The sequence below is a fragment of the Orcinus orca genome, chromosome 8 (genome assembly GCF_937001465.1).
Source record: "Orcinus orca chromosome 8, mOrcOrc1.1, whole genome shotgun sequence".
In the NCBI taxonomy this organism is placed as follows: domain Eukaryota; kingdom Metazoa; phylum Chordata; class Mammalia; order Artiodactyla; family Delphinidae; genus Orcinus; species Orcinus orca.
This window is the reverse complement of record NC_064566.1, coordinates 40,666,810-40,680,884: the sequence shown is the minus strand read 5'-3', so window position 1 is coordinate 40,680,884 and position 14,075 is coordinate 40,666,810. Positions and strand designations below refer to the sequence as shown.

Below are 14,075 nucleotides of genomic sequence, written 5' to 3'. Positions count from 1 at the left end.
CAGTTAAGTGCCCAATACCATATTTCATTAAATTTAAGATGCCACAGATTGTAAGATGCCCTGTAACTTCATAAAAAAGAGAACATGCTTTCAATTAAACTATGACACAATGCAAAGATGCCATGGACTGAAATTACATCCCAATTTCATATGTTAAAATATGAAAAAAATGCATCTTAGAACCATCTGACAATACTAAATTTTGGCTATTAATATGAATGGATACATATGAGCAAAGACTACAGTGATTGAGAAATGGAACCTTAGTCTCAATTGATAGGACTTTAAATGTTTGCAGGTATTTATTCCATTCTACCATTACCTCATCAACTCCTGGACTCTGGCTGTATTGTGCATGAATTAGAGTCTGTGTCCAGAAGGCTAATTGTCAGTAGACAAACACAATGTTCTACCATCTTCTCCAAGACTGAGGAGGAAGGGGAAAAACATATTTATTGAGAGACCTCTGTGCCTAGCACACTTATGAGTGACTTAAGTATCATATTTACTTTAATTTTCACAATTAGGTTAATTAAGGTTAGTTGGTGCAACAAATGACCCCCTAGATATGAGTGACTTAGCACACTAGCTTTGTTTCTTGCTTACTACACGGACTGATACGGGTTGGGTGACTCTACTGTGATTCAGGACTCATCTTCTTCCTTCTTTTGGCTTTGCCATATTGGCCTTTCCAGATGCTCTGGCATCACTCAAGAGACAGAAAGGGGAAGAGAGAGGACCAGGAAGAAAGCATACCTTTCATTACAATATCATTAAAAAAAAATTTAAGACATCAGAGTTTGATTTATTCCTAGTAACTTGTTGGAGGAAGAAATTACTATAGGTTAGGGTGGTTGGAGGCCTCCCAGATGAAGTAGGATTAAAGCTGAGTCCTGAAACATTGATATTACTTAGAGAAAAAGAGAGTTAAGGAGATTTCAGTCTGGATGTGCTGGAGTGGCATGACCAATGCGTAGAATTACGGAAGAGTAAGATGTTTTTGGAGAACCATGAAACAATCTCTTGGGGAATGACTAACATTTACTGAGCTCCTACTCTGTGCTAGACACTGTGTAAAGTACTGCTCAGGTGCTACTGTGATATATGGCTTCCTAAACGTAATTGAGCCTCAGTAAGACAGTATTCTACGAATGGGCTGTTTTTCATGTTTGACCCACTCTGTGCCCCAATTAATTAACTCAGATAATCATATTTGGAACATGTGGTCCAAGCACCTGACACTGCACCCTCACATAGAGGATTCTTTATCTGAGGACGTTATGATAATGACAGTAGGATTTGTTGAGAATGACTGTGTCGTGCTCTCACTCTGGGTTATTCTATTTATAGTCAATGGCACTAGAATGTGTTCTGGTTCCCTGTCTTTTGTTCCTTTTCATTAGTGAGCTGCTGAGAACCCTTTGCCATTGTGGCTGAGCCAAAGTTCTGGTTCAGTCTGGACTCTCCTTCAAATGCCCCACACTACTTGGGTCACATAGGGTATGAACTGGGATGTTAATTGTTTCTTCATGGCCAATGTTACTGATTATAGAAAATGTCTTAATGTCGTTGTTTGTGCTTATTCAAAGCATGGTCTCTATGTATGAGGTGTTTATCAAATCTCCTCCACGAGAAGCTTTTCTTCTTCTCAATATATGTAATATATCCTGCTTTTTAATGCCCTTTAGTGTGAAGCAGCTCTCTGGGCCCGAGGTCTGGGTAGGAAATGGATCTTTACTTAGGCACAAAGATAGATATCATGAGACTTCCTGTGTGACACCTTTAACTTGTCTCCCTGGCTCTAAGTAGTTATGGTATTGTTATTTCACTTGCTCTTATAAGCATCATGCAGGGTACATGATCTTATGTGATTCTTACAACAACCCTGAAAATAGATTCAATTCCCATTTTCCAGATGAAGAGGCTGAATGTCAGAGAGCCCTAGTAAGAGACAAAACTGGGATTGGGATCCCAATCCCAAGATTTTGGATTTCCATCATGCTACTTTCCAGATGTTATTGAGTAACCTCCGGTTTGGAGGATTTGAGAAGGAAATAAAATCCGAGAAGGTCGGACTATCATGGTCGTTGATGTAGCACTATGGTCTGCTCATGGCTTTAGAAGTAAGAGAAAATGACATCTGTGAAACTGCAAAAGAGTGTACCGTCTTCTCTCTTCTGTCCTCTTTCCCAAGGGTATATAGACCCCCCTCAAGCTGGGTCCTCATCATGACTCAGAGAGGGAAGTAGCTTGCCCAGGGTGACCTCTGAGCGTGATTTATGAAACAGGATGTATCCAAATTTTCACCACATTGGAGCTACTCAATTTTCTCTAATGGCCTTTATCTGAGAGTTATGTCTATTCGTGGCAGCCACGACCAGTAAGTCATTAGCTTAAAGTATACTGATTGTTAATTTTAGCATCCTGGGCCCTGGGCCCAGTGAGAGAGGACTCTTGCTTTTGCGAATTGAAGCTAAAGAACATTCGAGCAGTTGGCTGACATTTACATCAGGAAAAGTTAGAAAGAAGGGATAGTTAAAAAGTTAATGAGTAAGGAGCAGTCGACTAGCTGGACATAGTTCAGGAGGTAGCAGAATGGCCTCCATTTGGCTGCCTCTCTACACGTACTGTTTTCACCAGAAAGGAAGTGGAACCAATCTTTATATCAAGCACCCCTGGGTGCCAGGTACTTCACATATGTGATCTTACTGATCTGCCCAGCAGTGCCATGAGGAAGAAACCATCTCTTCCATTTCAACCTTATGATATAGGAATCCCACTTTACAGATAAGGAAACCTATTACCCAAGGTCACACAGCTAATAACTGATGGAGTTGGGATTTGAACCTTGGCAGTCTGCATTCTTAACCAGCAGAGCTCTGGATGGTGGTGGCCCAAAGGCCCAACCAAGTCTCCCTCAGGGGCTGCATACCACCTAAGGTCTTGGAGGTCTGGGGCACCATTTTCTCACTTATGACCCTTAGAAAGTCAGCAGCTCAGGGCCAGCTCACAGATGCCAGTAACTGCAGTTTCCTTGTGTGGCTCAGGGCTTGGTGCTCCTCTTATGGGCATGTGGGGCGTCAGAGCCCTGGCGCTGGGAAGGGCCCACCCTGAGTGACAGGATGGGGGCATCCATGGCTTTCCTGGATCCAGGAGCCTGGACCTCCCTACAGGATTGTCTCTCACGCTCCTTCAGGGGAAGCTGCTGGGGGTTGGCTTTGACAAGTTGGAACCATTTGGGGGATGGGTGGTCATGTTAATCAGGGACTGGGACACATGGGCCTCAGCCAGGAAAGCTTGACGGGGTTCTTTTTCCTCCAACCTTTGGGGACTCATGGGCACCTCTGAGTCAACCTGCCTGTCCCATTCCAAGGCTGAGCTGAATCAGACTAGGAATCCCTGGAACTTCCCTGTCCACTGTCCATTCCCCTTTGCTTGGTAATCGTAGCAAAGGAGAGAGAGCAGGTGTAATTATCCCTGTTTTACAGATGGGGAACTGTGGCGCCATTGATTTCCTAGGGTAAATCGCTCTGAACCTGCATGGGTCTCTTCAGACTCTTAACAGGCAAAGTCTTCTTTGGATTTCCCATGGGAGGAGTTTATAGGAGTGAGGAGACCTGGGTGCAGGTCCCAGGTGTAGCTCAGCTTACTGTGTGACCTCAAGCAGATTTCTTCCCCTCTCTGAATGTCTCTCTATCTGTTCATGTTGACCTCTCTGTGCTTCAGTTTCCTCATCTGAAAACTGGGGACAATAATAGTAACTTACTTCATAGAGTTATTTTGAGGATTAACTGTAAAGCATTTAGAACAGTGCTTGACACACAGCACCTAATAAGTGTTTCTCCCTCCTCCTCATTTTTGTATTATTATTATCATTATTATTACAAGGGTGTAATCACTAATGCTTCCTATTAGTTTTAATACTCTAAGATTATGATGTGAGCTCCTCCAGGAAGGCTGCCTGGATTTTGGCTGGCGGCTATGGTCTTACCCCTGTCAAGTTCATGGACATATTTGTGCATATGGGATTCCTATTACTTTCCAGGTAGGGGCTGGAAAGTAGATGTATCCAGTTAATCAAGTGGAGGCTTGGGATCTTGTCTGTGCTTTACGGAAACTATTCTGGCCCCAGAATTGAGGAGCAGGGCTGAGGTCTGGGTGGGCCCCCTCTACCTGACGCACAGTCCTTCTGGGCTGTCCATCCAGGCTTTTCAGGGCCTGAGGGGACAAGGCTGGCTCTGTGAGCCCTGAGGTCTGTTCTGCCTACTTGCTGGGCTCCTTCGTCTGACAGCTGTGAGGGGCCCTTGGGGCCTCCTCCAGGGAGCCAGCGCTCTCTATATTTCATGAGGCTCCGTCCATTCAGCAGGGCTGGGTGGCAGCTTGCTTGGTTTCTTGCATCTCCCCTGGGAATAAGCGTTTTTAAAGTATCTGATCGCTGCAGGAGGCTGGCCGCCGCAGCTATCAGTACTGAAGTATCTCTGATGACTATTGCCACCCATGGGAGACAGGTCACACAGAGGCCCAGAGAGGGAGTGAGGAAGGAGGCCCGTTGTCATGACTTCACAAAGCTCATGGCATCCCTCCTTTCCACCCCCAGGACCCCACCTCTCCAGCCCTAGGGACTTCGGGGTCCCCTGGGAGATGGTTAATGAACTCCGGCTGCTGGTCTCATTCCCTGAGGCCCATCTACTCCACTGTTCACCGTGGGAACTGAAATTCCACTCTGATTATTTCACTCTCCTGCTCAAACACCTTCAGTGGCTCCCACCATCCACAGGATAGAATCTAAAGAATCAGTTCCTTTCGTATATAGGACTATAGAGGCACCTTCCCTCCAGCCCCTGGGAGAGTCCCTAATACCTGCTCCATTTTCTGGTCTCCTTGCTATGGCTCACACTGCTCTCCTGACACTGAATGTCCTTGTCCCATCTTCACCTGGCAAAAGCCCGCCCTGCATTTAAGACTCAGCTCCTCTAAGAAGTCTGGCCTATTCCCCAGCTGAAAGCGACCACTACTTTTTCTGTATTTCCATGCCACTGGGATAGCTTTCTCTGAAATCTACCACCAGCCCAGAGGGCTCCAGCCTTCTAGAAACACTTGCAGTTCCCTAACCTTACCATGTTCAGGATTCTGTGCCTTACACATGCCCTTCCCTCTGCCTGCACATACTTCCTTCCCACCCCTTCTCCTTCCCTTATTCCCACATTCTTCTCTCAGCTTTGGGAGCATGTCCTGAGAAACCTTCCATGACCCCTCCCACCACCTTCCATTCTCACCTACTACTGCTTGGAGGCCCAATGGACCTCCCTTAGCATCCTCTTGGTTACCTGTTGTTGTAGTTTTCATGCAGCTTTGGGACTGTTGGTACGCCTGTCTGTCTGGAGAACCTGATGAGCATGGAGCTGGGGGTAGGGAGGGAGGCTGCCAACAGACAGGGAGGATTGCAAAAACTCAGGAGAGGCAGGTGGCTTTGTCTCATGGATGTTAGGAAGCAGAGCCCTTTCCACGCAGTGTGTATGGTTGCAAAAGGCCCTCCGACCTTTGTCTCACTGAATTCTCTCAACAGTGTGGTAGAAATAGGTACCTTTGTCTCCGGTTTACCAGTGCGGAAGCTGCAGTTCCTTCATCATTAATCATTAGAGAAATGCAAATCAAAGCTACAATGAGATATCATCTCACACCAGTCAGAATGGCCATCACCAAAAAATCTAGAAACAATAAATGCTGGAGAGGGTGTGGAGAAAAGGGAACACTCTTGCACTGCTGGTGGGAATGTGAATTGGTACAGCCACTATGGAGAACAGTATGGAGGTTCCTTAAAAATCTACAAATAGAACTACCATATGACCCAGCAATCCCACTACTGGGCATATACCCTGAGAAGACCATAATTCAAAAAGAGTCATGTACCAAAATGTTCATTGCAGCTCTATTTACAATAGCCAGGACATGGAAACAACCTAAGTGTCCATCATCGGATGAATGGATAAAGAAGATGTGGCACATATATACAATAGAATATTACTCAGCCATAAAAAGAAACGAAATTGAGCTATTTGTAATGAGGTGGATGGACCTAGAGTCTGTCATACAGAGTGAAGTAAGTCAGAAAGAGAAAGACAAATACCGTATGCTAACACATATATATGGAATTTAAGGGGAAAAAATGTCATGAAGAACCTAGGGGTAAGACAGGAATAAAGACACAGACCTACTAGAGAATGGACTTGAGGATATGGGGAGGGGGAAGGGTAAGCTGTGACAAACCGAGAGAGTGGCATGGACATATATACACTACCAAACGTAAAATAGATAGCTAGTGGGAAGCAGCCACATAGCACAGGGAGATCAGCTCCGTGCTTTGTGACCACCTGGGGGGGGATGGGGAGGGTGGGAGGGAGACGCAAGAAGGAAGAGATATGGGAACATATTTATATGTATAACTGATTCACTTTGTTATAAAGCAGGAACTAACACACCATTGTAAAGCAATTATACTCCAATAAAGATGTAAAAAAAAAAAAGAACTCACCTAGTCAATCAACAAGTGTTAATTGATCTGATTGTTATGTACCAGGCACTGTCAGGAAGGGGGTGGGGTGGTGGGAGTGGGGAGGAGATACAGCGGGAGAGCAGGTCAGACCTAGTGCCCACCCCTGGGATGATCCTCAAGGGAGAAAGACGTTAAGCACTAATTTCACAGTGAATTGTTTAATTATAATTGTGATAAATTCCATGGAGGAGAAATAATGAGGGGGTACGGTATTGTATGATGAGGGACTTGACTGAATCCCTGGGTCAGTGCCTCTCCTACCCTCCCCCCCACCCCCCTTCCCCAGTTCCCATTCCTCTCTCTATTGCTGCTGCTGGAGCTTAACTGCTTCCCACAATATTTGCTGTTCTGCTCCCGTTGACAGCCCTAATGGATTCTGCAGATTAAACAATCCCAGCCCTGCCTTGAGCTGTACTCGGCTTGGCCCATTAGACAACGGCAGAAGCCGCCCTTGCTGCTGGTTCTAATTGAATAATTTACTGTAAATAGCCTTCATTTCCTCCAGAGCCCAAGCTGGCTCCTTAGCCAAACGGAGGTGAGCAAGGGCTGCCTCTAATGGGATGCAGGAGCAGAAATGAGCAGTTGTCCCAGCAGGCATTGAATTAAATCAGAGACACTTAAGGCTTCAAGTCTTTCTTGAAAATGAGCCACTCCTGGTGGGGAGACACAGCCAAGAGCCCTGCAGAACCCAGGCTGCCAACTCTGGGGTAGGATTTCCAATGAATTAGGAAGGCCCTTGGGCTGGGGGTGGAGGTGATGGAGTTTCCTCTTTCCTGCTCACTCCTGCAGGTGTCCTTTTCACCTCTCTCGTGGGCAAGGTAGCATCTCTGCCTGAGATATATTTCTCAGCTCTTCCTTCCATGAGGAAGTATACTCCCACTTTGAGGCTAGCATGTGCCAAGTGCATGATATATTACATTGAATTATATTATATTATATTATATTAATCTATAAGGGAGTTTCATGAGTGATCTCATTTAATGCTCATGAGGCTCCTAGGAGGCCGATATAATCAGAGAAACCACATTCATGAGGGTTGATGCTTTCCCCAAGGTCATGTACTTATCAGGCACAGAATCAGGATTTGAATCCAGATCTACTAGACTCCAAAATTCAAGTTCATTCTGCAATACCAGTGAGGACAGATGGCATGGGGCAGAGGGGTTACCTTGAATTCATTCTTGGTTTCCTGACATGCTGAGCAGTTTTGGAGGGGTTCTACTCTCTCTGCTCAATAGATTGAGTCTGGCTTAGGGCAGTGGGAGGGGGCAGCCACCCAGCACACTTGAAACAGGTCTCTCTACAAAGCTGGTGACACTTTATTTATTTATTTATGTTTAACATCTTTATTGGAGTATAATTGCTTTACAATGGTGTGTTAGTTTCTGCTTTATAATAAAGTAAATCAGCTCTACATATCCATATATCCCCATATCTTCTCCCTCTTGTGTCTCCCTCCCACCCTCCCCATCCCACCCCTCTAGGTGGTCACAAAGCACCGAGCTGATCTCCCTGGGCTATGTGGCTGCTTCCCACTAGCTATCTATTTTCCATTGTGTAGTGTATATATGTCCATGCTGCTCTCTCACTTCGAAAGCTGGTGACACTTTAGGCTTTAGCTGGGACTGTGGCTTCCCATCCCCTGATCCCTTTAGGACCCATAACTCTGTCCTTACGACTCACCAAAGGAACCAGCCAATGAGCAACTGGAGAGATGCCCCCACTCTCTGTGCCCCTCTTCCTCCCACCATTTGGGTGCAGTGTTTGGACGCTTCATTTTTTGAGCACTGTTCTGTCCTCTGGCTGTGTCACTGAGGTCCGACACTTAATGAAGCTGGAGGACTCATGGTTTCGGAGGTGGGAGCAGTGGGAGGCGCTGGTGAGAGGGAAGAGGGCTCATCTGTCTGTGAAGGGTAGGGGCTGGGTGTTGCCCCCATGGAACGGAGTCAGGCTTCCAGTTAGCAAATGCTGGACCTGTGTCACTTTTGTTGTGCTTATCACCTTCACCTGCTCCAGCACCTCATCTCCCCTCTGATCATAAAACCTGGATACCAGCCCTCTGTCACCTACTAGCTGTGTGATCTGGGCAGTGCACGTAGTTCCCCTGAATTTCAGAGGTCTCATCTGCAACAAGGGGATGATGATAGTACTAAATGAGTTAATACTATATGAAGCATTTAGAACAGTGCCTGGCACATAGTACACACTCAAAAAATATTAGCAATCATTATTCTTTGCACTTTTATAACATCAGCCAGATTAGCTCTTGATAGTCCCTATCTCACCTTCCAGATTTTCTCTCTTACCTGTTCCCCATACCCAGTAAATATGAGCTGTGGCTCCTCTGACAGCTAATCTGATTCACAATCCCAGCTTCAACCATGTAGGTGCACAGTCCCACACTGAGAAAGATGGGGTTTCAGACATCCGGGAGTTTGTCCCATTGAGGGAAAGAGGCATAAATAATACAGTCTGTGCATAGGGCAGTGATACACGTGCAGCCCAGATGTCCCCAGGAGGGCTCTCCAGCCTCTGGGAACACGTGCCATCACATGACCCAAGGTTTTGTTAGCAGGCAGCCTCCACTGGCCTAACTGCTGGGAAGCTGTGGATGACATGGAGGAATGAGGACATCTCAGCCGGATGTTTTAACAAAATCAAGATATATTAGGTTTATTGCATCCCCCTCAGCTGAGAGCCCAGCGGTTGCTAATGAAAAGGAAGAAATTGTTTGAGCGTGATTTGTTCCATCTGGGTTCTAGCCGGCTTCTCCCTGACGGGCTCATAGGCCAGTGATTAGGAATCTGTTCTAGAATTTCGTGGTCACCAAGATGTGTTTCTGGAATCTACCTCTTGGAAAATCAGAATATTCTCCTGCATTCAGGGACCCTTTCTCAGGGTCCCTCAGATACGACTTGATCAGATCCAGGAGGTCCTCCAGTATTCTAGGGTGTGCTCACAGAATCCTAACTTGTTCACACTTTAAAGGGCCTTGGAACTTCCTGTGTCCTTAAACTTTCCTTACTGTCACTTGCCTCAACCTTTTTGCTCTGCCCTCTTTCTTCTCCATGATGAAGATGGAGCTAAAATAAGATCTGCTTGCTCACTGAACTCTGATCACATCAAAGCATTCACTCTGAGAGGGTGGTATTTCCCTTTTTGGTTCTTTCATCAGACTCATTGAAAACGGAACAAATACCTCATCTTGTTGTTTCTAGCTTTTTTCTTTTGTGCCATTCTCTTCAGGCTGCTTACTCACTGGGTTCCAAAAATATACCTTCTCAATAATGAAAATAATGAAAGTAATAAAACTAATTATACTCCTGATGATAAAGAGGCCTCGTGGAGCACTGTTATTGTGCTAGGTGCTTTTTATGCTGTATCTAATTTTATGCATCTCCCCTGGCAAAGCTGACCACAGGACTGAACACAGCGCAGACTCTCAGGACATAATAATAACTATTTATTTAGCTCTCAATCTCGCCTGACACTTCTGCATTCCTGATCTTACGTCATTGTTATAATAGCCCTGTAAAACAGATACTATTATTCTCAGTTGCAGATGAAGAATTAGGGCTCAACATAAATGTATTAAAATTTCATTCCACTCATTATTTCTATAGACATATCTAGTGTTTGCTAAGTGCCCAGCCCTTGAAACCAAGTGGTCCCTGCCATCCAGGGTCTCACAGTCTAGTGGCGTCTGCAGAACAGGGAACAGGCAGTGACAGTGAGTCTCTGGAATGATCTAAAGCCCTAGTTTATTCTGGGCTTCTTCCTCCCTGTACTTTTCAGATTCACATTTTTTGTCTTTTGTGCCAAGCATCACAAGGGGTACTTTATGTCCAGCCACATCACTGTTAATTAAAGTCCTCCTCCGTTCTTTTCTCATAAGTGTCACTTTTAATCATAATGTAAGAGTTTAGTTTTTCTGGGCTTGAATTGCTGCCCTCCTCAGCTGTATCCTCCCACAAGTTCAGACTTGTGTTTTCTCTGAATGTCTTGAAATCTGCTGTCCTCAAGCTCAGGATATGACAAGTGACAGACAACCATCTCTCTTTTTTTTTTTTTTTTTTTTTGCATTACGCGGGCCTCTCACTGTTGTGGCCTCTCCTGTTGCGGAGCACAGGCTCCGGACGCGCAGGCTCAGCGGCCATGGCTCACGGGCCCAGCCGCTCCGCGGCATGTGGGATCTTCCCAGACCGGGGCACGAACCCGTGTCCCCTGCATCGGCAGGCGGACTCTCAACCACTGTGCCACCAGGGAAGCCCGACAACCATCTCTTGACCATTGCTTTACCCAGGCAAAGGTGACAGAATCTCCATTTTCCTCAAGGAGGGCTTCTTCATTGGCTTGAAGAAAGAGGTGGCAGAGAGGGAAGAATGGAGATGGGATTTCGAGGCAGGAGACAAACAGGTGGGCAGCTGATTGTATGGAGGAAGAAGAACACTGTTGTCTTGGTCTAACCTATGAGGCACAGGCAGGCCAAGTGGGTGCTCAGTGCTGGGATTGGAGGCCCCGGAACCTGGATTGCCTTTATCAGTTAGGCTGCTTTTGGGTATACTCAACCCAAATCCTCACTTAGACAAGAACTTTATATTTTACATACTAGGAAGCCCAGAGATGGGCCAGACTCAGCACTGGTTGATTGAGTGGCTCAGTGATCAAGAATGCAGGTGTTTTTCTCTGTGTGCCTTCTTTCTTCTCCAGCTGGGTCCCCTCTTGATTGCAAAATGGTCTCTAGCAGCGATGGAGTGACGTGCTTCCTTGTTCAGGTCCAATGGGAGAGATACTACCTCATCTTGTGTCTGGCTTGCAGTTAAGGACAAAGTTAACTTTTCCTAGAAGCAAGTCTGTCATGGCTCATTGGCTTTAATTGAGTCACATGCCTATTCCTAAACCAATTCCTGGCAGTTTGCGTGAAATTACATCATCTAAAGTGGAATGGATTTGGGGAAGCAACCACCCTGCCTATTACAGGGTCACATTTCCCAGGCATAAGCAAAGTGAAGAACCTAGTACTGTCACAGTATATATTGATAGTTAGGGAATTAGCACAGAGAGTTGCCAGATTTAGCTAATAATACAGGATGCCCAGTAAAATGTGAATTTCAGGTAAACTCTAAACGTTTTAAGTATAAGTATGTCCTATGCAATATTTGCTAGTCTATGTGTCCCAATATTTGGTGCAAAGCAAAATGCGTTAGGTACGTTTTGGGCCATGAGACATAAGAAAAGATTCTAGGGGTTCATAGTGGACTAGGGGCTTAGAATCAAGATCAGACCTGAGTACTGCATTGCTTGTGTGAGGATAGTGGAGTATAAACTGGTTGAAACAGCAGAGGAGGGCCAGGGGGCCTTCCCTCCACACCTGAGATGAATCCCTGTGGCCAGGATTTGGGAGAGAAAATGATTGCGCCTCCTCACTCGGGCGGCCCTCGTTGACCCCATTCTGCCTTCTCTCTCCAGGGCCCCGACCGCTGTGGGCAGGCTTTGCTGCAGATTGGCGTCAACATGATGGCGCTGCCTGGAGGCCGCCACCTGGACTCTATCCCCCTGCCGGGTCAGCGGTAAGTCCCACTGCTGTGTCTCAGGGCAAGGCCTGCCCCATCTGGACTCTGGCTGAGGCCTAGCCCCAGGATGCTGAGGTTTGCGGGTGGCCCCTTCTGTCTGTGCACTGTGCTGGGGAGGAGGCTTAGGACAAGGTATCGGGGATGCCACAGTCACTCCGCAAATACAAATGGAACTGGGCCCTGGGGCACAGAGGAGTCAGCCACATCCTGCCCCAAGGAGCTAGTTTAAGATCCAGGCAGACAATGAAGCAAAGTGTCAAGTGAAGTGTGCTGCTAAGATAGGGGACCCCAGAGGCAGCTGTGGATCCCGCCAGGGCCAGGAGGCTGGAGCCACTGGGGGAAGTGGCCTCTCTGAGCCTCTTGGAAGAGGTCAGCCTACCATTAGGTGGCTTTCTCTCAGAGCACCAGGGACAGGAGTGGGCACAGAGCTGATCCTTGGGAAGCACTTGTTGCCCTGAGCGGCAGTGTGGGGAGGGTGGGGGAGGAGTACACTGAGCAGCAGGTGAGGCCCGGATGATGAGCTGGGAAGGAAAGACCTGAGGCTCTAGAGCTGCCTTCACACAGGTGAAAGGGATGGGGAAGCAGGTGTAGATCTGACATGACTGGTCCTGGAGGCCTGAGACAGAAGCAAAGGTGGAGGCACCAGGGCAGCAAATCTGTGATGACCAACTGTCCCGGTTTGCCTGGGACTGTCCTGATTTTGGCTCTGAGATTCCTGTGTGCCTGGAAACTCCTCGGTCCTGGGCAAACTGGGATGGTTGGTCACTCTAATGCAGGTTTGATCTATGGAGGAACTTTGCAGTTTGAGTGCTCCAGGCTCAAACTTAGCCCTTCATTCCTTGCTCAGACATTTTGACGGGGATGTTTCGAGGCAGCAGAATCCAAGTAGCACTTGCAAGGCCGTTAAATCGTTGTTTTGTTCTGTAGTATTCTGCTTTAAATATATTACGGTACCACTACCACCTAATCTCTACTAACCCCTCACCTGAATTGCAGGGGGTTTCAACTCATTTACATCATGCATTTCTATATTGTTTGTTTGATTTTTGAGTATTATTTTATAATCAGAAAAGAGTGGAACCGTTCTAGATGAAGAGGAATCTTAGTCTTTCCATCACCTGTCCTGCCCAGGAAGTAGGTTGGAAACTGTGTATCCAGATGGGCAGCAGCAGCTGTGGCAATAGGGCTTTGGGACACCTCCACAGAACTCATGGGTGTTGGGATGGTCAGACCAGAGGCTGTGCTGGGGGCTGGGGAAGCTGTCATCACAGGGCTGTTTAGGACGGTGGTTAGGAGTTGGGACCCACTCCACCCAAACTTGATTCTTGGTTCTGCTACTTATTAGCTGTGACCTCGGGCTTCAGTTTATTGATCTATGAAATGGAGATATTTATACTTACCTCATCGGGTTGTGATGAGACTTTATAAAGATGTATAAAGATATATAAATCACCTGCCTGAAACATAGAAACTGCTCAATCAACGTTAACTTCTTCTTTAAATAAAGAGTAAGTACTGCTCAATCAACGTTAACATCTTTAAATAAAGAGTATGTCCCCGGACTAGAGAATACGGAGCCAAGGTAGATCACATCCTGGCACTCTTTCAGCCCCTGGGAACCACTGATCTCTCTCTTCCAAGCTCCTCAGAATTTTTAAAGATAAACGAAAGTTAAATTACATAAAAATGATTTAGGAATCAGATCACTATGCTTTTCGAGTCCGTCAGGACAGGTTTTCTAACTTATATTGTACAGTAAATACCTTGGGAGGAAAACACCAGACTAATATGGTTCCACAAACACTGCAACCTGCAAAAATGTTTGTTTAGAATGTCTTCAACCTTACAGTTCTGTTAGAGCAGGGCAGGCTGCAGAGAGAAGGTGGTATTTCCTTTCATATAGTCATAGCTTGGCATTGCCAGGGCAGACCTCCCCAGGATATTGGGGG

At 46.3% G+C, this 14,075-nt stretch overlaps 1 protein-coding gene across 1 annotated transcript in view; it reads left to right on the top strand.

Moving 5' to 3' along the window:
- INSC (INSC spindle orientation adaptor protein) overlaps nucleotides 1–14,075 on the top strand; it is a 124,221-nt gene that overhangs the window by 21,625 nt on the left and 88,521 nt on the right. The window contains exon 2 of the mRNA XM_049713800.1: nucleotides 12,023–12,123. Within this exon, the coding sequence (XP_049569757.1) occupies nucleotides 12,068–12,123 (56 nt within the window). The 5' untranslated portion in view covers nucleotides 12,023–12,067. The remainder of the gene's footprint in view (nucleotides 1–12,022; nucleotides 12,124–14,075) is intronic.